Source organism: Hylobates moloch, unplaced genomic scaffold (assembly GCF_009828535.3).
Source record: "Hylobates moloch isolate HMO894 unplaced genomic scaffold, HMol_V3 SCAFFOLD_10, whole genome shotgun sequence".
Taxonomy (NCBI): domain Eukaryota; kingdom Metazoa; phylum Chordata; class Mammalia; order Primates; family Hylobatidae; genus Hylobates; species Hylobates moloch.
The window spans coordinates 17,685,551-17,707,237 of NW_026652285.1; the positions used below are offsets into that span (position 1 = coordinate 17,685,551).

The 21,687-nt window shown below is 51.8% G+C and overlaps 2 protein-coding genes across 2 annotated transcripts; one reads left to right on the forward strand and one right to left on the reverse strand.

Moving 5' to 3' along the window:
- The first annotated feature begins 43 nt into the window (after positions 1 to 43).
- POLDIP2 (DNA polymerase delta interacting protein 2) lies at positions 44 to 10,362 on the forward strand. Its single transcript, XM_032163226.2, has 11 exons — positions 44 to 324; positions 1,739 to 1,820; positions 3,030 to 3,127; positions 3,819 to 3,915; positions 4,306 to 4,381; positions 4,599 to 4,706; positions 5,775 to 5,911; positions 6,778 to 6,804; positions 7,007 to 7,132; positions 8,397 to 8,476; positions 9,302 to 10,362. Exons 1-11 carry the CDS (start codon positions 164 to 166, stop codon positions 9,414 to 9,416), a joined length of 1,107 nt encoding a protein of 368 aa, XP_032019117.1. The 5' UTR covers positions 44 to 163; the 3' UTR covers positions 9,417 to 10,362.
- A 171-nt stretch (positions 10,363 to 10,533) lies between these two features.
- On the reverse strand, positions 10,534 to 21,637 carry TNFAIP1 (TNF alpha induced protein 1). The gene is made up of 7 exons (XM_032163227.2): positions 21,496 to 21,637; positions 17,810 to 18,128; positions 17,058 to 17,227; positions 16,250 to 16,339; positions 16,121 to 16,173; positions 15,125 to 15,320; positions 10,534 to 13,216 (listed from the first exon to the last, which is right to left on the reverse strand). The coding sequence occupies exons 2-7, from the start codon at positions 18,012 to 18,014 to the stop codon at positions 12,980 to 12,982; spliced, it is 951 nt and encodes a 316-aa protein (XP_032019118.1). The 5' UTR covers positions 18,015 to 18,128; positions 21,496 to 21,637; the 3' UTR covers positions 10,534 to 12,979.
- Positions 21,638 to 21,687: the final 50 nt, after the last annotated feature.

Here is a 21,687-nt window from a genome sequence, read left to right on the forward strand (position 1 = left end):
AAGTAACTCTGCGCGCGCCGGAAGTAGCTCTGAGCTCCGGGGTGGGACCAGGCGGGCCAAGAGGGCCGGGACTGCGCGCGGGGCAGTGTGGGACGGGGGCGGAACGCCGCCCGGCCGCGGGTCGGGCTCTGTGTCAGCAGCCGGGCGGGCGCTCGGGCGGGACATGGCAGCCTGTGCAGCCCGGCGGGCCCTGGCCGTGGGCAGCCGCTGGTGGTCCCGGTCGCTGACTGGGGCCCGATGGCCAAGGCCGCTGTGTGCGGCGGCTGGAGCTGGGGCCTTCTCGCCAGCGGCGACCACGACGACGCGGAGGCACCTCTCGTCCCGGTGAGGGACGGAGCCAGGGGGGCGCGAGGACTGGACCTGGAGCCCAGAGAGTGTGTTCCCAGTCAGTGCGGAGGCCAGGGGCCCGGGCCTGCTGACGGTGACTGGAGTTTGACCCGGGAGAGGGTCCCGAGCAGGGAGCCGACCTGCGCTGTCTGGGACATGTGCCAGGAGCAGGGAAGCCAGCGCGGCCCAGAGCCCTGGTTGTACAGGGCTGGCTCTGAGGGGGAACAGGTTACCCTCCCCGAGTGAATCCTACTTCCCCGGCTGGGGTCCCCAGCACCGATGTCAGAGGGCAGCTTTTTAATTCAGCCCTAGGGCTTTGGCTTGAATCCTCAGCCTTTGGATTTGGTCAAGGTCTCCCTCAGAAAGATGCTAGAGGTGGGAAACGAGACTCTTGGGTGTGGACCCTCGTAGGCCCCAGGTTTCCAAATGACTTTGGGGAGATCGATTTTCTATATGTGACTTGGGCAAGGGGGTTTGAGGCCATGGGGATGGTGTGGAAACTGTTTCCGCGAATGGGACAGGCGGATCAAACGGGCTGGTGGATCAGTGGGAGGAAGCATAAAGTTCACATCTTCAAAACAGTAAAAACAGCCTTTATTTGAAGGGCCCCTAGAAAGAGCAGCCCTGTTCAGAGTGGTGACTGACATTTTAGTGGCTGATATTAGACACTGACATTGGGGAGAGATGATAGCTATTTGCAATTTAAGACCCCTGTGAGAATATGAACAAAAACGATATTGAGAGAGGCGATGTGCCCTAGGAAATCTAGAGATATTTAAGCTTTTCAAGGCCAATGTAAGGGCTACAGGTTAGAGGGGGAGATGGACATGGAATTATAATACAGGACAAATATTTTTTGAGCACCTCTTCTACACTAGGCTCTGAGGGGGCAGTACCAGCTGCTAATCAGACTCAGGCATTGCTCCCAGGGAATTTACAGTATTTAATAAAGATAAGACATGGACACAACTGAAATGTAAAGGGGGCAGGATATTGCTTGATGACTTGTGATATAGAAAATGTAAGAAAAGAAGAAAAAAAGATAGTCCCCTTCTCAAAAAATTGAAAAAGTGAGCAAGACAGTTAAAATGCTGTGGGAGGTCAGGAGGGTGGGTTGGGGAAGAAACAAGGGCAGGGGTACATTTGAGCAGAGTGTGAGGGCATGATATGAAGAATGCCCAGTGAAGAGAGAAGACAGTAATATGGGAGCAGTCACATCTAACACTGGGAGACTGTGGAGGTTTTCACCAAGGAGGAGGAAAGTCTTTCCTGCTCCAGCTGGTCCCACTATCCCAAACCCTTCTCTGCTGTCATCGCCCTGGCCCCTCAGTATCCTAGGAGCTTTTTCTGATGGATAAGTACCATTACCTTCTCAGCTTTTCTGTTGCTTATTCTTTTCCTTCCTACTCAGAAACCGACCAGAGGGCAAAGTGTTGGAGACAGTCGGTGTGTTTGAGGTGCCAAAACAGAATGGAAAATATGAGACCGGGCAGGTGAGTATTGGGCTGGGTCATCTTTCATTTTCACAGAGTGCTCTGCTTCTGAAAGAAGTCAGATTAGATCACAGGCCTACATGGTATGGTGTTCCATTCATTCCACCTTGATGTTTGGTGCCAGACCAGAATCAAATTTTTATTTATTTTTTATTTTATTTTATTTATTTATTTTTTTTTTGCGAGACGGAGTTTCAATCTTGTTGCCCAGGCTGGAGTGCAATGGCATGGTCTCGGCTCACCGCGAGCTCCACCTCCCGGGTTCAAGTGATTCTCCTGCCTCAGCCTCCCTAGTAGCTGGGATTACAAGCATGCGCCACCACCCTCGGATAATTTTGTATTTTTAGTGGAGATGGGGTTTCTCCATGTTGGTCAAGCTGGTCTCGAGCTCCCGACTTCAGGTGATCCACCTGCCTTGGCCTCCCAAAGTCCTGGGATTATAGGCGTGAGCCACCGCATCCAGCCCAGAATCAAATGTTTATAGATAGGGTTTCTGTTCTCCTAGATTTGAATGCACTTAATGTGTCGGTGGGTTCTCTTTCCAAGTTAGTGTGGACAGGGATGCTGTGGACTATAGTGAGGTTTAGCCAAGTTGCTGAAGATTTCTCTAACATAGTGGATGGTGGGAAGCCGTGGAGGGAGCTTTCAGAAAAGTAAACCTTTGATGCTTTGCCGTAATAAAATTGGCTTCAGTGTGGTAAACTCTGGATGTGTGGTTCTTTTTCTATATCAGCTTTGTTCTGGGTCCACTGGGATAGATTTAGGCCCTTCTAGGATATTGTAGATAAGGAAGACTTTTTGTTTGTTCAACATTTTATTTTTCTGTGTGCCTACAATGGACCAGGCATTGTGCATTAGGGTTAAATCAGAAAGCAAAGTAGACATAATTCCTGCCATTGTGGAGTTTCTAGTCTAGAAAAGAATGAACGATTTGCAAATGGCCAATAGCTGTACATGGTGCTAAGTGGAAGGGGGGTCAGGGAAGGCTTCCTGGAGGGCTGAGCTTTTACCTAAAGGATGAGTAGAGTCAGCCAGGTAAAGAAGAAATAAGAGTGTTCCAGCATTGGTCTGGGTGATCACAGACTTCAAGGGAAAAGGTAGCAAGACCTTGTGCTGGAGTTGCCTCCACCTGTGCTGCTTTGTGGTCTGGGGCCCGCCTGGATGGATTTGCTGGACTACAGACTCGCTGAGGCCCCTCTTTCCTTCCAGCTTTTCCTTCATAGCATTTTTGGCTACCGAGGTGTCGTCCTGTTTCCCTGGCAGGCCAGACTGTATGACCGGGATGTGGCTTCTGCAGCTCCAGAAAAGTAAGTTTCCCTGTGGTTGTGCCTCACAGTATCCTCAGGAGGAGATGGCAGACATATGTAATTGGGGTACTGGGGTGAAGACAGAGTCCTCCTAGGCCTTGGAAACATCCCCAGAGTACTTCTCTGGGACTAAGACCCATGGAGACAAAAGTGCTGAGTGCCAGGGATAGTCTAAGTCAGAGAGTCCCTTTAGGCCTCCCCAGAATGCTTTCCTAGGCCACTCCTAATTTTCATTATGAGTACCCCAGAGGGCATTTGGGGGACAAGTCTTCTTGATTTCTTGATGTTCAGCTGGAGTCTTTCCCTCAATCTCACATCATCCCTAGAATACATTAAAACAGAAAAGGTTCAGCCCCATTAAGTGATCACAGACAGTCCCTGGGATATAAGAAGACAAGAGTACTCTGGGCCCTGGGGACTGAGGTGGCAATTTGATTTTCTCAACATGGCCCCCTTCTTTTAAGAAGTATCCACACGGTCAGATGATGGCTCAATACCATGGTCTTCCATGCTCTAATTTGCCCCAACTGAGGAGCAGCTGAGCTGAGGTGCTGCAGAGCAGGTGTCCAGCTGGTGCTAAAGCCCCTTCAGATCAGGGACCAGCCTCTTTAGGTCAGGAGGAGTAGGGAGCTGAGTCAGCCACAGCTCCCATTTCTCCTGGTGATCTTGGCCTCCTTCTCCCACCCCATAGAGCAGAGAACCCTGCTGGCCATGGCTCCAAGGAGGTGAAAGGCAAAACTCACACTTACTATCAGGTGCTGATTGATGCCCGTGACTGCCCACATATAGTAAGTAAGCAAAATGGCTGGGCTTGGGGGTCTTCTCCATGGAAAGTCCTGGATCCCAATAGGGACAAAGGGAGGGAAGGGGGTCAAACAGAGCCCAGGTCAGTCCTGGTCCCCAAGGCCTTGGACTGCACAGTTGCCAACAAAGCCCTGATTCACGTCTTTTTTTTTTTTTTTTTTTTTTTTGTTGAGATGGAGTCTTACTCTGTCGCCAGGCTGGAGTGCAGTGGTGAAATCTCGGCTCACTGCAACCTCCGCCTCCCGGGTTCAAGAGATTCTCCTGCCTCAGCCACCCAAGTAGCTGGGATTACAGGCGCCTGCCACCACACCAGGCTAATTTTTGTACTTTTTAGCAGAGACAGGGTTTCACCACTGATTCACTTCTTGCCTTAGTCTCAGAGATCTCAGACAGAAGCTGTGACCTTCTTGGCTAACCATGATGACAGTCGGGCCCTCTATGCCATCCCAGGTGAGTAGTTAGCATTTGAATGGTGCCCGTCAAGAAGGAGTCTGGTGTGTCTCAGGGAGAGGATTCTGATGTTGTGTCATCCACTGGGAGGGATTATGATGCTGAGAGGTATGATACCAGGGTTATCCCATACTGGAACAAGGCCAGTTAATGTTTCTTCTCAACCCCATCTCCTCTCCTGTGAGTTTTACCACTGTCTTTTGCATCTCTGTGCCAGGCTTGGACTATGTCAGCCATGAAGACATCCTCCCCTACACCTCCACTGATCAGGTTCCCATCCAACATGAACTCTTTGAAAGATTTCTTCTGTATGACCAGACAAAAGGTAATCTCTGTCAAGAAGGGGAGGTGGAATGGGAGGGCCTTTTCATCAAAGAATATCATAGAAATAATTCCAGGGCTGGGTGCGGTGACTCACGCCTGTAATCCCAGCACTTTGGGAGGCCCAGGCAGGTGGATCATCTGAGGTCAGGAGTTCGAGACTGGCCTGGCCAACCTGGTGAAACGCTGTCTCTACTAAAAATACAAAAATTAGCTGGGCGTGGTAGTGGGCACCTGTAATCCCAGCTACCTGGGAGGCTGAGGCAGCAGAATCATTTGAACCCAGGAGGGCGGAGGTTGCAGTGAGCCGAGATCACACCATTGCATTCCAGCCTGGGCAACAGAGTGAGACTCCATCTCGGAAAAAAAAAAAAGGCCCGGGCGCTGTGGCTCACGCCTATAATTCCAGCACTTTGGGAGGCTGACATGGGCAGATCATTAGGTCAAGAGATCGAGACCATCCTGGCCAGTGTGGTGAAACCCTGTCTCTACTAAAAATATAAAAATTAGCTGCGTGTGGTGGCGTGCACCTGTAGTCTCAGCTACTTGGGAGGCTGAGGCTGGAGAATTGCTGGAACCAGGAGGCAGAGGTTGTAGTGAGCTGAGATCACACCACTGCACTCCATCCTGGCAACAGATCAAGACTCCGTCTCCAAAAAAAAAGAAATAATTCCAAAGCTCTATTTCCGCAACCCTTTTCAACCTCCTGTCACAGCTGTCATGCCTCATAGGTGTCATACCTGACAGATGGCAGTTATTTCCTTACAGATGTGGAAACTGAGGATCAGGGATGATGACAAGGGACTCAAGGGTGTTAGTAGCAGAGTGAGGGCTGAAAACCAGGGCTCTTAGCTCCCAGTCCGATTCTGTTCCCATAGTATCACACTAGCTCCTCAGGGCTTATTCTTGGTGGCAGTCCTGTGCCTTCTTCCAGCCTGTACTTTTGCTTCATGTATGAGCACCTTGTTTGCCTGGGCCACCACTAGGGAGGGTTTCTAGGAGGGGCAATCACACTGGACTGTTATCTAGTCCACAACACGCAATTGGACTAACCAATTGTGTCTTGCCCCAGCACCCCCTTTTGTGGCTCGGGAGACGCTAAGGGCCTGGCAAGAGAAGAATCACCCCTGGCTGGAGCTCTCCGATGTTCATCGGGAAACAACTGAGAACATACGTGTCACTGTCATCCCCTTCTACATGGGCATGAGGGTATGTGGCCAGCCTGGACCCTTTCTAGCAGGGGTAGGCCCCAAGGTGCATGGTGTCCTTAAGGTGACTGCCGGGGGAGGGGAGTCTAAATATAAACCATGTCCCTGTAGTTCTGCTCCCAAGTGGTGGCATGTGTTGGGTGGGGTTGAGTAGCCTCTAGACAGTGGCTGACACCAAGACCTAGAGCGGGCAGGAAAACTCATAGGTCCCAGGAAGGAATCCTTTATCCTGTCTCTTCCCTCTTGCTCAGAGAGAGCCAAGTTTATGAAGAGTATACACATAATTATTTAAACCAGTGTAGGCATAACACTTTTTACACATTATAGATACTTACACATCGCCTGGCTGTAAGCATGTGCAGTGGTAGGGGCGCCCAACTCCACAGACAGCTATAGGTCAGAAAAGTGTGTATAGTCAGTGCCTGCTTAGATACAAATATAAATGAAACACCGTCCCTGTCTTCCAGGACCTTATAGTAGTGGAGGAGGCCAACTTAAAATATTATAGCAAGGGACAGTAATGGGAGACAGGAGGAGGACAGGGGCTCAGGGCAGCAAGGATGGGGGCGGGGCTGGCAAGGAGGGCAGTGAAAAAGGTAAGAGCCCTGTAGCTGATTTCTGTTGGCATCCAGCTCTGTTGGCGATCTTGAAGGGATGAGGAGTGGGGAAGCCAGGAGTGGATACAGGGATGTTGCCTCCCTGTGGGTGTGTAGGCCATGGTTCAGCTATCATCCTTATCCCACAGATACTCTCAGCTTGGTCTGTCTGCAACCTTCCTGGAATACATCAACTGCACTGGAGAGATGTTGATTGGAACACACTTGGTCTTGCCCTGTGGGACTTAAATTCTTTTTGTTTTCTCCCTAGGAAGCCCAGAATTCCCACGTGTACTGGGTGAGTGTCACTGTCTGGGAGAAGGGGAACTTGTGGGGTGTGCCTGGGGGTCAGGGTGGAGGTGGGGGAGCTCACCTTCTGGCGGGAGCGGAACCTGTGCAGTGCACGTGTCAGCTTTGTTGACTTTCGCTTTGCACAGAATTCTGAGGAGGGTTACCCAAAGTTTATTCTTTTTAAACTCTCTCTCCCACACCCCCCCTAGTGGCGCTACTGTATCCGTTTGGAGAACCTTGACAGTGACGTGGTACAGCTCCGGGAGCGGCACTGGAGGATATTCAGTCTCTCTGGCACCTTGGAGACAGTGCGAGGCCGAGGGGTAGTGGGCAGGGTGAGCATCCCTGGTCTAGTAATTCTGGTCCTGTGCAGCAAGCCTGGGGGCTTAGTGCATGGCTTCCTTCTCCTTTGTTGTTATAGACAGAGGCTCACTTTGTGACTACATTGTGTTGTTTTGGGTTAGAAATCGTAAAACAACCCCATGAGATACGTTTCTTAAAACCCATTTCATAGATGAAAAGAGTGAGACTAAGAAGTTAAATAACTAGCCCATGGTCCCATAGCTAGTAGTGGCAGGGCCTCGATTTAAACCCAAGTGAGTCTGAAGTCAAAACTTTTGTAGTTTTTAAAACTGGTATAGTGTCTTTTAAAAACCAAAATTTGAATGTTGTTAGGTGGGGCACGCACCGCCACCAATCCCTGTGGTCTTGCCTCTTTGCCCCTTTACATGTTTACATCCTCTGCTGGTCCTTGAAGAGATCTGATTTTATAATTCCTGCCTACCCAACCCTGTCTCCTGAGAAATAAAGTCACAAGCAGTACTGGTGTCAGGGGCCACATTCAACAAGCATTTATCAAAGTCAGCGGGGACTGGGGAGGCAGTTGGGCAAGTGAATAAGAACAGGTCTTTGGATTTTGCTAGTCACTTCAAATTCCAGCTGAGTTATATATTAGCATAACTTTGGGCAAGTTATTTAACCAAAATCTTAGTTCCTTACTGCTAAAATGTGGATCACACCAGTTATCTTATGATCATTAGGAGAATTAAAGCAGCAGAGGTGTGCAGAGTACCTCCTGTGGTGCCCGTAGCATGCGTGAATGGACACTGGGGGGTATCTCCACAGCAGGTCCTTTGTTTTGAGAGACAGGGTCTCGCCGTGTCACCCAGGCTGGAGTGCGGTGGCGAGACCATAGTTTACTTTTCTGGGCTCAAGCAATCCTCCGCCTCAGCTTTCTGAGTAGCAGGACTACAGGCACACACCACTATGCCTGGTTAATTTAAAGGTTTTTTTTTTTTTTTGTGGAGATGGGGTCTCACTGTGTTCCCTGGGCTGCAGAGGAGGTCTTTTGCCCAGTGCCTTTAGACATTCAGTCTGAGATTATCTTTCCCAGAGCCAGCATAAAAGGCCCAGGCCAAATGGCCATCTGTGGGAGGAGGTACTGGCAGGAAGTGTATCATGCTGTGGGAGTGCCTGCTGTGGTGGTGGCTGGGTAGGGGACATCCAGTCTTGATGAACTGGCAGTCAGCATGTAACCCTGGGGTGCAGGAAACATGTCCCTGGGGCTTGGCCTGACCCATTTTGCCTAAACCTTTACAGGAACCGGTGTTATCCAAGGAGCAGCCTGCGTTCCAGTATAGCAGCCACGTCTCGCTGCAGGCTTCCAGTGGGCACATGTGGTGAGTGAGTGTGCACAGCAGTAGGGGCCACCCAGCTCCACAAACAGAAGCTGTAGGTCAGAAAAGTGAGAGCTTAGAGCTTGCCATTAACTCTGGGCCAACTTATTCTTAGAGGGAGCCTTATCTGCTATATTGTTGTGTGGGACTTGTCTGATTTTCTATTACTGCCTGTTTCCCAGTTCCCTATGACTTAGGCCAAAGAGGTCTGGTGATTTGATGCTGCAGAGTTGCTCATATAGTTGGGTTTTTTTCCCTTGGTGTTTCACTCCTTAACCTGAAAATGCAACTGGCTAGCTTATGCAGCATGTATCTAAAGGCCACAATCTGGACAGCTGTGTTTTTCCTTTTTCTTTTGTGAGACAGAGTTTCACTTATTGCCCAGGCTGGAGTGCAATGGCGCAATCTTGGCTCACTACAACCTCCGCCTCCCAGGTTCAAGCCATTCTCCTGCCTCAGCCTCCCGAATAGCTGGGATTACAGGCATGCGCCACCACGCCCGGCTAATTTTGTATTTTTAGTGGAGACAGGGTTTCTCCATGTTGGTCAGGCTGGTCTCGAACGCCCGACCTCAGGTGATCTGCCGGCATCAGCCTCCCAAAATGCTGGGATTACAGGCGTGAGCCACTGCAGCTTTGTTTTTCTTTTCATGGATAACCATGAGGGGCTCTTGGGTCTCTGGACCAGTCATCCTGTCATGAGCTAGAGATAGAAGAGAGCTCAGGCTCACATGTCCTCTGTGGCTGGCAGCTGAGGGCATGGGGCCATCCAGATCCTTAGGAGGCCTCAGCCCTGGCTCCTTCTAAACCAGCTTCTCTCTGATTGCAGGGGCACGTTCCGCTTTGAAAGACCTGATGGCTCCCACTTTGATGTTCGGATCCCTCCCTTCTCCCTGGAAAGCAATAAAGATGAGAAGACACCACCCTCAGGCCTTCACTGGTAGGCCAGCTGAGGCCCCAAGTGCCCAGGCGCGGTCACCGGGAAGAACAACTCTCATCCCACAATTGCTGCAGAACTCTTCTCTCCCCATCATGGGCCACAGTGGGTCTCTCAATTTGATTGTGGGGTTCTTTTTGTGGAGAGGGGTGGCATAACTTTTCTTCAGAAGACCCATGTGGGACACCTCCAAGGCTGGCCTCATAAGCCCTGCCTACACCATGTTCCAGTAAACCTCTCCACCAGGGAAATGTGTTCAGCTACCACAGGCCTGGAGGAGTTTCCGGGCCTGTCACGTGAGGTTTGATGAGTAAACCAGTGCACGCTTGGCCACCCTTGCCATTTCTGCTCCCAGTCTCAGGCTCCCCTTCTGACCCAGTGTGCACTCTTGACTGCTTTCTTTGTTGCCCTTCCAGGGAGCTGCCCTTCCAGGGAGCTGCCCCCCCGGCAGGGCATGTGCCTGTTTCCTTCTCAGCCTGGAGCCTGGCTGGACATCTCCTAGGGTCACTGTGCCTCTCAGCTAGTTGGCGGGGGTGCTGGACTGGACTCTTGTTCACTTTACCTTCTGCCAAATGCAGAGAGGGAGGCCAGTGTCAGGGTTGAAGTGGCCTGGCTCTTAGCACTGACCAACCATTGCCATTTCTGGCCTCGCTAGGCCCAGGAGAGGAGGGAGGCAAGCCAGTCGGGTTTCCTGGAGCAATGGGTGTGTCAGCCCTCAGCATGACTCTGCCAAGCATCCAGACCACGAATGCAGGAATTTGGCCGAGGAGCAGCTTTAGGTATGGATGATGACTAAGCCAAGCTACTTCCCGAGCTTCTCTCAGATTTCCAAGAGCCAGAGATGAATTGTGCTGCATCTTGCCCCAATTCTTAGGATTTCTTCTCCTCCGCCACTGCAGTGATTGTTAGAGGTCGTTTTCTTGAATTAATATTAAATCACAGTTCCAGCCCTTGTTAGTGTTGTCCTTAGTCCTCCAGGGGGAGCTGGGGTTGCAGGGCAACAGTACAGTTGCGTTTACGACCTAGCTAGAACACAAGGTCAGATGATAAACAGAAGCACAGGAACTCAGCCCATGGCCGCAAGCTGGCCAAGGCCTGCTCACTGTAAACATGGTTCTGTACCATTGAGTTTAACACAATTTTATTAGAAATTAGTGTTTGCTTCCATCACTTATGCTGAGCAACCAAATATTACAGTTATGTGATAAAGGAAAAATTCTTTCCTGCCCAGGACCTGCGCCATCCTTTAGGCCAACCTTGGTCACATACCAAATTCAATAAAACCCAATACTGGTCTGTGTTGTTAACAGCAGGCTGCCAGGTTTCTCAGAAACTGACAAGAAAGTCTGACCTTCATCCATACTTTTTTGTTTACTTACCCCTGGGCTGCTTGGAGTTGAAAAATGCACACAGCCAGGAGTTGCTTTCTGAATAGGGCTGGAAACTTTCAAAGAAAACCCCCAAACTTTTAAGTCACAAAGTCTGATTAAAGAAGCTAAGATCATGTCAGTGAGTTCAATGTTAGTATTTTCCTTAAGACCAAGGAGAGATTTTCAGTCAGAGAAGATAAATGCCCAGTCCCAGACTACTGTGCTTTCTCAGCAAAAAAGACTGAGACACTGAGGATGTGAATGTCAAAGTAGTAGGCAGGGACTAAAGGGGATGGGGAGGTCAAAAGGCAAGCATCAAAACACCTCAGTGGGGAGGCTGGGAATTTGAGTATTAAAGGACCTCAAGAGGGCAGCTGAGAAAATAGGCCAGTGGTCTCAGGCTGACACATTCCAGTCTCTGTGGGAAAGCCATAAAGCCAAAGCCTGCATTTGGCCAGAGAAATGGATTTGTCTTTATCTCGTTACCTCAATGAGGGCTGGAAGAACTAGTAGCTGATCACCAAGGTACTGATCTGAGAGTCTTGGTGCTGTTCATACATTCAAGACTGTGACTAACATAAAATGCCTAATTAAAAAGCCACATTTCCCCTGTCCCACCGTCATGTCACTTCAGGTCCTTGTGAGTGTCTAACCCTGGGTCTGGCATTTGCCCATAGGCTCTGTGGCATCAGCTATCGTAAGAGTAGTCAAGAGAGATGAACTTCATAACCTGTGTTCTCTCCAAAGAGCAGAAAGTGGGTACTATACGTGGCTACGTTGCTTTGTTAGGCTGGCAGAACAGTCGCTCCCTGACAGCATTCCTTTGGAAAATAATTCAGATAAGCTGAATTCTGGTTTGGCTAAGCCAAACAAAAAGGAATGAAAACCAAAGCCCTAAAGAGGAACTCACCTCCTGGCTAGTGCTTGGCATCTCCATGGCTGAGTGAAGGCCTTCAGGGTGCTTTGGTTGCTCCTGTCATCCTGTGCTCAGAGACACCACTGGGCAGAACCACCATCCCAGCCAGGACAAACCAAGAGCATAGATGCTGTGGGCAGGGAGTAGATGTGTGGCCAAGCATGTGCCACCTCTGCAGGGGCTGCCGGGAGCACTGGGCTCTGAGTTTGCCGTCCTTAGCTGATGGGCATGCAGCCAACACCATGCAGTGCCCACAGGCTCCACGGTCTTCCTGCCGTGGCTCATGCTTCTGGCCCCTGTGACAGCTCTTTGGCTTTACTGTATGTGAGGACAGCATGGCTGGAAGCCAAGGGTACTCAAGAGAATCACAAAGAGCAGTCGTGCTAGACCTAGGAGTCAGTGATGTGACTCTAAGATGGGTGGGGGGCTAAAATGTCCTTTCTCACAGGCACCCTGTGAGGACTGCAGGTCCCAGCTTAGCCATCCTTCCCTCCTTGGTGCACTCTGAGCTGCTGGCCAGGGTGGCAAAGCCAGAGCTGCTCTGTCAGATGGTTTTTTTATTGCTTCCTCTTTATCCCCTCCCTCAGATTGATTCCGCAGGGAAACGGGGATTAGGGTAGAAAGACATGGGTCAGGGAGAATACCAACCTCCTGAATAACAGTACAAAGTGCTTTAAAGAAACAGATCCCACAGGCATGGAGAAGGGCCAAGGGTTCTGTCATATATAGGGTTTTGGCACCCTGGAGGGAAAAAGAAATGCCCAGTTTCATTACTAGATTTAGAACTATTCATTTCCTAGATTATTTTTTAAAAACCAAACTTATCAAGCCTGTGCTTAAACACCTTAGGAAAAAAGACGTCCCACTTTCTGTTATAAAACTGGGCCTCTACAGCACCAGGAGCTGCCTTTCCCCCAGAATGAATCCATTCCCCATGGGCCTCAGCTGAGGCCTAAGGGGCAGTAGCCCTTCTGCAGAGGGCCTAGGGGAAGGTTCTCAGCAGGAGGTGGGTCAGTCCATGTGCCCCAGGGAGCAGAAGCAGCTCCCTGTCAGGAAGGGTGATGGTGAGCAGATAGGACAGGACTCGGTCTCCAGAAGTGCTCGGGCAAGGCAGAGGAATGTGGTCCCTCCTCTGCCCAGACCCTCTGACCTCTGAGCAGGGCCTGTCATGCCTCTGGGTGCTGGAGCAGAGACCCAGGCAGCAGCAGCATGGGGTGGCCAATGGGGCGGTTTCCACAGGATGGGAGATAGGGCCTCCCGTGCCCTGACTCCCTGAGGGTCTGGTCAGTCGCGATGGGTAGACTGGTGGCCAAGCTGCCGGTCATCATAAGTGCTGTAGCGCTTGACGTGGATGCGGCGGACACGGTCCCGCAGTTCAAAGGTCTCCTCGTCTTCACTGGGGGAAGCCTGGCTGCGGCTACGGCTTGTGGCCTCCAACAAGGAGTTGTCGGGGACACGGGGAGTCTCATAGAGTAGGACGTTGAGTGTCTCCTCATAGATTCGGGCCTCTGGGAATTCCACCTGGGGTGAGGGAGGAAGAAGATGGAGCAAGGTTTCATCTTCGAGAGGGAGCCGTGTGTCAGAGCGGCTGGCCCTGAGGCTCCATAAGCCCTCTGCTACCTCTCATAAGACAGGTGGCGGTCCGTCTCCAGGGAAAGCCAGCCTCCCTCCGAAGGTGGGGTGAGGGGATGTACTCTACAGACATGAGGACAGGGAAGACCAACATCCTCCACACCCCTGCCCCAGCCTGAGACCAAGGGCATAGAGGGTGGGCCAGGCCTAGGTCCAAACACAGCTCCACCACTTGCTAGCTGTGGAGCCTTGGGCTGAACCCTTCTGGGCTGCAGCTCCCATATGTACAAAAGGATGGTTCGGATCAACCGCTGAGAGTTGCTGTCAACATTATGGGAAAGATGTGATTGCTTAGCAGAAGCCTGGCACACAGCAAACCACCAAGCAGAGGCATACACAGAGCAGGTGCTATGCTGAGTGGTTTCGCTGCCTTTCTCTGCCTGCCCGACGCAGTGTGTCACTGGCATGACCTGCCTGGAGGAAGGAGAAAGGGAAGGCAGTCAAGCACCTGAATTCTAGCCAGACCTGCTCTGTTGGACCGAGCTTCTGTTCACTCATCTGTCACATGGGGAGAGTGGCTCTAGCCCTGCATGTCTCACAAGTGTGTTGTGAGGGGTCACACGAGTTCATGAAAGACAACACACTTAAGATGCCAGGTGCTGCTGCCACTTCCGCCACAGCATCACCAGCCACTAGAGACCTGCCCCTGAACTCTTTCACCACCGATAGGGTCAGGAGCCACCTGTCGCCCTCCCTCCCACCCCTACACCAAAAACCGCAGGAGGAAGCAGGGCCACCTGTAAGTTGGCCTTCCCCAAACCTTCTGCAGATCTCCCAGCTGGAGGCACTTGAGTAGTTTGGGGGTCGACAAGTTGCTTGGCAAGTCAAAGCTACTTTGAGCTCTTCACACCCACACGGCCCTTCCTGGATGACCTGCCATCCACCCCAGTGTATCATCTCCAGGACCTGCACTCACAGGAGGCAGCTACTCTCTGGGGTAACTGGCTGCAGCCTGGGGGAGAGGGGCCAGCTGAGTTTGTGATGATTGTCACCTATCAAATGCCTCCTGTGTACCTGGCACTAAGTTGATTAGCCAGAAACCCCCAGCTAGTTGGGGCCAGTAAGGAGATTTTATTTTATTATTATTAAGAGTGTTTGGAAATGGAGTCTTGCTATTTTGCTTAGGCTGGCCTCAAACTCCTGGGCTCAAGGCATCTTCCCACGGCAGCCTCCTGAGTAGCTGGGACTACAGGCGTGTGCCACGATGCCTGGCTAATTTTTCTATTTTTTGTAAAGACGGGGTTTCACCATGTTGTCCAGGGTGGTCTTGAACTCCTGGGCTCAAGTGCTGTGCCCGCCTCTGTCCCTGGCTCAGACAGGAGATCTGAACAGCATTCTGACACGAATGCCCAAGCTATTTCTACACCACACTGCTGCTCCAAAGAGTTGTATCATTTTCATATCGTTAAATTCATACTGTCATCCCCATGTCTGCAAATGAGGAACCTGAGGCCCAGATGGCTTAAGTGGCTAATCCAAAGTCAGAAAACTGACAAGTGGTGCCAGCCAGCGTTCAAACCTGAATTGGGCCAACTTCAAAGACCCAGTCCTTCCCACTGTACTAGGCTACTTCCTGCTGGTCAACGGCCCCTGCCCTGTGCTGTCAGGAACAAAGCGGTTCCCGTCCATTCCCCACACCCCTTGTTCTGGCTTTGTCCTTGCCCAGCACCATTACCGTGTTTGGAAAAAAGAGCCAAGTCCATGCCCCTTTTGCTCCGTGCTGGTCACACCCCGACCATGTCCCCCACACTGTGGGTATGTGTCCTCCCCGACCCGTGCAGGGGCAATCCCCCACACCTTGGTCTGCTTCTTCTCCGTGGCATACACGATGGAGGTACAGCACACCTCTGCCAGCTTACGGCCCTGGCCATAAAAGGACCAGCAGCAGATCTCGTCACCAATGACATCCTTGATGAAGAGCACGCGGCCGTTGAAGCGCAGGGAGAGCTTGTCAAACAGCTCGATGTTTTTCAGCAGGTGGTCGTCAGAGTTGCTGAAAAAACCGCAAGGGCCAAGAGGCCTGGGAATGAGGTTCCAGTCCAAGGGTGGGTGCTAGACAAGTGGGACCCTCTCCTCCCTCCCTTCCCGCATCCTGTCCTGCTGAAATGAAAGCAAGATGCCAGAGGGCCAGGAGAGAAAGGATCATAGGGTACCCTCTGGGTTGGGGGGCCTGTGAGGAAAAGGAACTGAGTTGGTTTTAAGTCAAAGTAGGGACAACTGAGGAAGGAGGTCTCCCCTCACTAAGCCTGGAAGGAAGGAGGCGAGGCTGCTATTTCAGTGGGAGGCATTCCTTCCCTTACTGTGGGGGTGACAGTGGCAATGTGCCTGTCCACAGGGAATCATAGGGAGGGTTTGGGACTCTGAACCTGCAGCCACCTGCGTCTACCTAACTGTGGCCTATGGAGAGGACATGGGCTGGAGGGTGTGGGGAGGGAATCCACCCAGTGTGAACTGCACAGGCTGGCTTGGGGGACCCTCAGCTCACCAGCCTCCTAGCATCCCCACCACCCAGTAGGATGACACGTGTGAAAACACCTGCCATGCTGCCTTCGTGATACACGTTGAGGGTGCATTTCACCTTCAATCATTTATATCCCAGCCAGGGCACCCTGCTGAGTTCCAAAGGCCTCTGTCCCAATTTCCCTTCTACTTTCTGTTTTTCCCCAACGCAGAACAGCCAGTTCCAAGACCCAGGCCCAGACCCACGCCGACCATGCTGGGAGTACAGGCAGTATTCCTTGGGTCTGCTGCCCAGTGTCTGCTCTGGCTGCTCAGCCCTGTGACGCACCCTACCTGGTGTAGGAATACTTGTTGTTGCTTCTGTTGTACAGCAGCTTCACCACGGGCTGTGAAGGAGTTCAGAGTGAGGGCCAGGCCAGGGGACCGGCATCCCCGGCCCACATCCCTCAGAGGTCCTGGTACCTTGGTGGAGGATTCGATGAGCCGCTCCTCCTCCTTTAGGGATGTGATGATGGGGATGTTGCACACAGGCTGGTAGGAGTCCTTCTTGTCCTGCGCGACACAGAACAGAGAACTCTCTTTAGGATCTTCTGCTTCCGAAGCTTAGCGAGGTACCTCTGGAGCCCCTCTGCCATGGCCACCTGCTGCTTGGTGAGGAAGTGTCAGATACAGATCATGAGGCCCCTGGCAATAGAAACTGCCAGCTGGAAAGCAGACCCCCAGTTAGAAAACCCAAGATCCAGGCCGGGTGCGGTAGCTCACACCTGTAATCCCAGCACTTTGGGAGGCTGAGGCAGGCAGATCACTTGAGCCCAAGAGTTTGAGACCAGCCTGGAAAACATGGTGAAACCTCATCTCTACAAAAAATACAAAGATTAGCCAGGTGCCATGGCGCATGCCTGTATTCCCAGCTACTCTGAAGGCCAAATCACGAGAATCACTTGAACCCAGGAGGCAGAAGTTGCAGTGAGCCGAGATCGCACCACTGCACTCCAGCCTGGGTGACAGGAGTGAAACCCTGTCTCAAAAAACAAAAACAAAAACATCCCATAAAATCCAGGTAGCAAAGCATAGAAACCAGAAGCAGGGCCTACTCACGCTGCCAAGTGTGAACACCTGGCTGCCAGGTTGGTGAGCCTGGGTGGCATCCCACTTGTCTCATTAGGTTTGCACGCCTCCCACACAACCTGCCAGGAACCAGAGTCCTCCATCCCACAAGGGGGCAACCCCTGACCTTGTCTGCCCACCCTGCTCCACCTCACCCATGTACCTGCAGGGCACTCTGGCACATGTTCACCAGCCCCTGGATGAGGTAATACTTTGCTTCAGCCATCAATTCCTTGATTTCTTGCCGGTTCTGAGGGAGGGTGATGGTGTCATCTCGGAGGTAATTCAAAATGGTGCCAAAGTGCTTTCCACAACGGTCTATGAGGATCCAGCCTAGGGGTGCAGAAGGCCCTACAGGGTTAGTTTGCCACCAGGTACCTCCGAGGCAGGCAAAGGCCACCTGACGAGCCGGCGGCGGGTGGCAGGGAAGGGGGCCACGAGCACAAAGCCCTCGCGCAGGGTGACAGAGGCAGGGATGGATGTTCTAACACTCAGGGCCATGGCTGCTCTTCACCCTTCCTCTCTGAATCCCAGAACTGGCACATCCCACAGGGGAGACAGCCCTCCAGGCTGTAGAGGCCACAGGGGCCTAGGCTCAGGGCACCAGGCCCAGCCCAACACAGAAATCACCAGCCGCTGCCGGCCTTCTGCCCGCTGCCCAGTCTTAAGGTGACGGCTCCTATGAGAATCTCGTCCTGTTTAAATAGTTTAAAAGTATGGCTCTTCTTCCTGGAAAATGCATACACACAGCATTCCATATACAATTTCACAGAATTCTGAAGCTCTACTAGGGACTCCAGGTGAAGACACCCTACATAAGGTGAAGAGGAAAAGTGACTGACTTCTAGATCTGGTCATTGCCGTGGGAACCTCTCCGGCCCTCCCCACCCCGAGCAGCAAGCCCCAGTGCCTCACCTTCTTTGTCGGTCAGCACCTCCATGCGCCCGCTGAACATGGCCTTGAGCATGGTGTCGTGGCGGGTCAGGGCCCGCACGGTGGTGTAGTACAGAGAGCCGCCCACGTTGAGCTGGACATACTTGTTGCCCAACCCTCCTCCCTTGAAGCCACTGAGCTTGGGCTTGGCCCCTGAGGCCGGGCACAGGCAGGTGTCCCCCGACATCTGCCGCTGCAGGTAGATCACCACACGGCAGGAGGTAGGCTTGGAAGGCTCCGCCGTGGTGGAAAGGGTCACGAGTGAGTGGCCAGTGGAGGCCAGAGCCTCATACTCTCAGTGCTGTACATGGGAGACGGGAGAAGACACGAACCAGCTGAGAGAGCCCAGGAGGAGACAATAGCAGAAACACGACTGTACTCATTCTCTCCTTGACAAGCCCAAGCACTGCTCCCTGGCAGAGGCTAAGTCCCTGCCGTTTTGCTTTCTTTTTTTTTTTTGTTAGAGACAGGGTTTTACCATGTTGCCCAGGCTGGTCTTGAATTCCTGAGTGCAGGCGATCCGCCCACCTCAGTCTCCCAAAGTGCTGGGATTATAAGCATGAATCACCGCGTCTGGCCTCCCTGCCATTTTTACTATAGCAGGAACCAGGGCTGGAGGCTGTCTCCCAGACTCCTGCCCTAGTCACCTCATCAGCCTCCCTGAGACTCAGCTCCACTCAGGGCAGCAAGGAAGACAAGCAAACCCATGGAACCACTTAGAGAGGGCCAGAGGAACAGATCACCCTAGAGATCTACCAGTCAGATTCCAGTGACTTTCTTGTCAAGGTTCCCAGGATCCCAGACTTCCAACCAAGCCTACTGGGAATCCAGCCAGCCTAGGAGTTTCCCAGGAGCCAGAGGGACAGGATGCACTTCCTTTCTAAAGATTCCAGCCTCAAGAGCAGCCTGTGCCAGTGTTTATTTTGAGCACCACCGAGAGTCTGGCTTCAGGAAGGAAAGTAAAAGCAACTTCAGGAGAGAATGGAGTGAGCTGGGTGGGGGGGTGCTGGCCAGTGTTCTTGGCACAGGTTACCTGGGCTTCGGCTGGGGCTTCCTGACCTTCCCCTTTCTTGGCACCAGCCTTGTCCCAAGTTCCTGAAATTGTCACCATTTTTCAGGGCAGAACAGCTATAGGATGGCTGTTTTCCTTTCTTTTTCCTGAGAGGGAGCCCAGCCCTACTCTCCTCTTCCCTCCCAATAAGAATGGGAGAAGAAAGGACTAGAAAAGATCAGAGGATAAATCTAAAAACAATGAGGTGAGCTGTGTGCTGCCACCTGCCTGTACTCCTGGCTACTCAGTAGGCCGAGGTGGGAGGATCTCTTGAGCCCGGGAGTCAAGACCAGCCTTGGCAACATAGCAAGACCCCATCTCTTGGCATTTAATATGTACTAGCTCATTTAACTCATTCGGCAATTAAACTGCTGAGTGCCTACTATGTTAAGCAGTAGGGAACAATGAAAAAAATATTGTCTTTGCCTTCAAACAGTTCAAAGAAGCATCATAATAGGAATTTTTAAAAAGAGAGAGAGCCAGCATGTATTGCACCCCTATGTGCCAGGCACTGGGTACTCAGAAGAGAATATAGAAAGTCATGTCCACATGGAGTTTACATTCAAGTGGAAGGAAACAGACTATCAACAAGGACTTAAATAAATAAGCAGATAATTCCAGAACCTGATAAATGCAATAAAGATAATAAAGCAGTGATATGAGAGTGATTAGGGAGAGGCACTAATTTAGACAGAGGGACAGGAAAAGCATCTTTGGGATGGTGACATTTCAGCTGAGGCTTGAAGAGAGCATTCTAGACAGATGGAAGAGTAAGTGCAAAGTTCCTGTTAGAAACGAGTTTTAGGGGCCGGGTGTGGTGGCTCACACCTGTAATCCTAGCACTTTAGGAGGCCGAAGTGGGAGGACTGCTTGAGCCCAGGAGCTCAAGACCAGTCTGGGCAACATAGTGAGAGTTTGTCTCTACAAAAAAAAAAAATTAGCCAGATATGGTGGCTCATGCCTGTGGTCCCAGCTGCTTGGGAGGCTGAGGTGGGATGACTGCTTGAGCCTGGGCAGGTCGGCCTGGGTGACATAGGGAAATCTCATCTCAGCAACAACAAAATAAAAACAAGTTTTAGGATCAGAAATAGGGTTATAATGGCTGGTGCACAGACAGTAGGGGGAAGTTGGTTTGATATCAAGTCAGGGAAGGCAGGCGTTAGATGATAAAGTGTGGATTTCATACTAATAGCTATATAGTATGTGAATCAATTGGAGGGTTGCAAGCAGGAGAGTGATATGATCTGACTTGCTTGTAGTGTATTTTGAAAAGATAACTTGCTGCTGGGTAGAGAATGAATTGCAAAGGTGCAAGAGAGAAAGTGGGAAGACCAGAGGAAGCAGTAGTCTAGGCAAGAAGAGATGATGGTGGCCTGGACCACACTGGTAACAATGGAGACAGAAAAAAAGTGGAATGATTTCACCGAATGCTCATCATATGCAGGGGTTTACAGTTGCTCATCCCTTGTAAGTGCAACCCAGAAGCAGGGCACTGGTTTCCCAAGTTTACTACTGCTGTGTTCCCCTAATGGTGCTTAGCACAATGCCATGCACATTTTAAGTATTTAACATATGTCAGTTTGTTAGACTGAAATTGTCCCCGAAAAGATTTAGGTAAGTCCCTGGGAAGAATGTCCAAGGAAGTGGACAGCCAGCGTGGGTGCTGTGTGAAGCAGTGAATTCCTTTGGCGGCTTGTCTGGGAGACTCTTTCATTTGCCACAAGGCTTGGGTATGGGAGGTGAGCCCTCACCAGGAGGCTGCCAATGACTAAGAAACACTAGAATGGTATGAGATCACCTTCCCTTTTTCTGCCCACCTCAAAGGAATAAATCCACCTCTCTAACAGGTATTAGCAAGTTCCCTATGTATTTTGTGTCTAGTCCTAGTTTTCCCAGGATCAGAGAAAGCACATATACATGTTCTGCCAATGCAAAGGAGCTCAAAGGATAGGCCTGCCAAGAGAGGTCGGCGGATCCAGAGCTAATCTATTCCTTTCCTACAAAGCAATTGCTTTGTGCCCCTGGATGACGTCAATCAGATTCCGCCCAGACCAATAGGTTCCAGGAATTCTGTGGCAGGTGACGCCCCAGAAAGTAATTCCAGTGAGAATGAAGTTTCCACTGATAGCCACAGTGCTCTTCCTTCCGCACTTTGTGTGTGGATATTTGGGGATGCCTGGGGCTAGGGGCGGATCCGTGGCTCACGCAACGAAGCTAATGGGAACCCAAGCACAACAAAGGGGAAACAGCCGCGGCGGTGGAAAGAGGAGGGGTCTAAAAGGAAGAAGGACCCAGAAATCCGTCAGACACGGAGGACGGCGGGAGGAAAGCTGAGGGCTAGAGTGGCGGATCTAGCAGAAACCCTAGGTGTAAAGGTTAAGTGTCACCCAAAAAGTCCTGGGAAATGTGGCCGGTGTGGGCTCTTCTCTAGCCCGGACCACTCCTCACTACCGAGAAACCCACACTGGTTCTCACGCCCACCCTCCGTGGGAGATCGGAGCTCTCCATCTCCCCTACGCCGCCCGCGCCTTTTCCCCCAGGACCCGGCCGGGCTCGCTCTACTCCAGCAGGGGCCGTCCATCCCTTCCCCGAGGGCATCGGCGGGCCCGGCTCTCACCGTCCCCGGGGGCGCCTCTCCTCTCAGCTGGGTGGCCAGTGGACTCCGAGCCGCCCCTAGCCTGCAGCCGCCTGCCCGCCAGCAGTCCCGAGCTGTGAGCTCACATCCTGCGCTCGCGGACTCCGCCCGGAGTGCTGCCCAGCCCAGCCGGCTGGGGAGCCTGAGACTACAAGTCCCTGCATGCATAGCGCT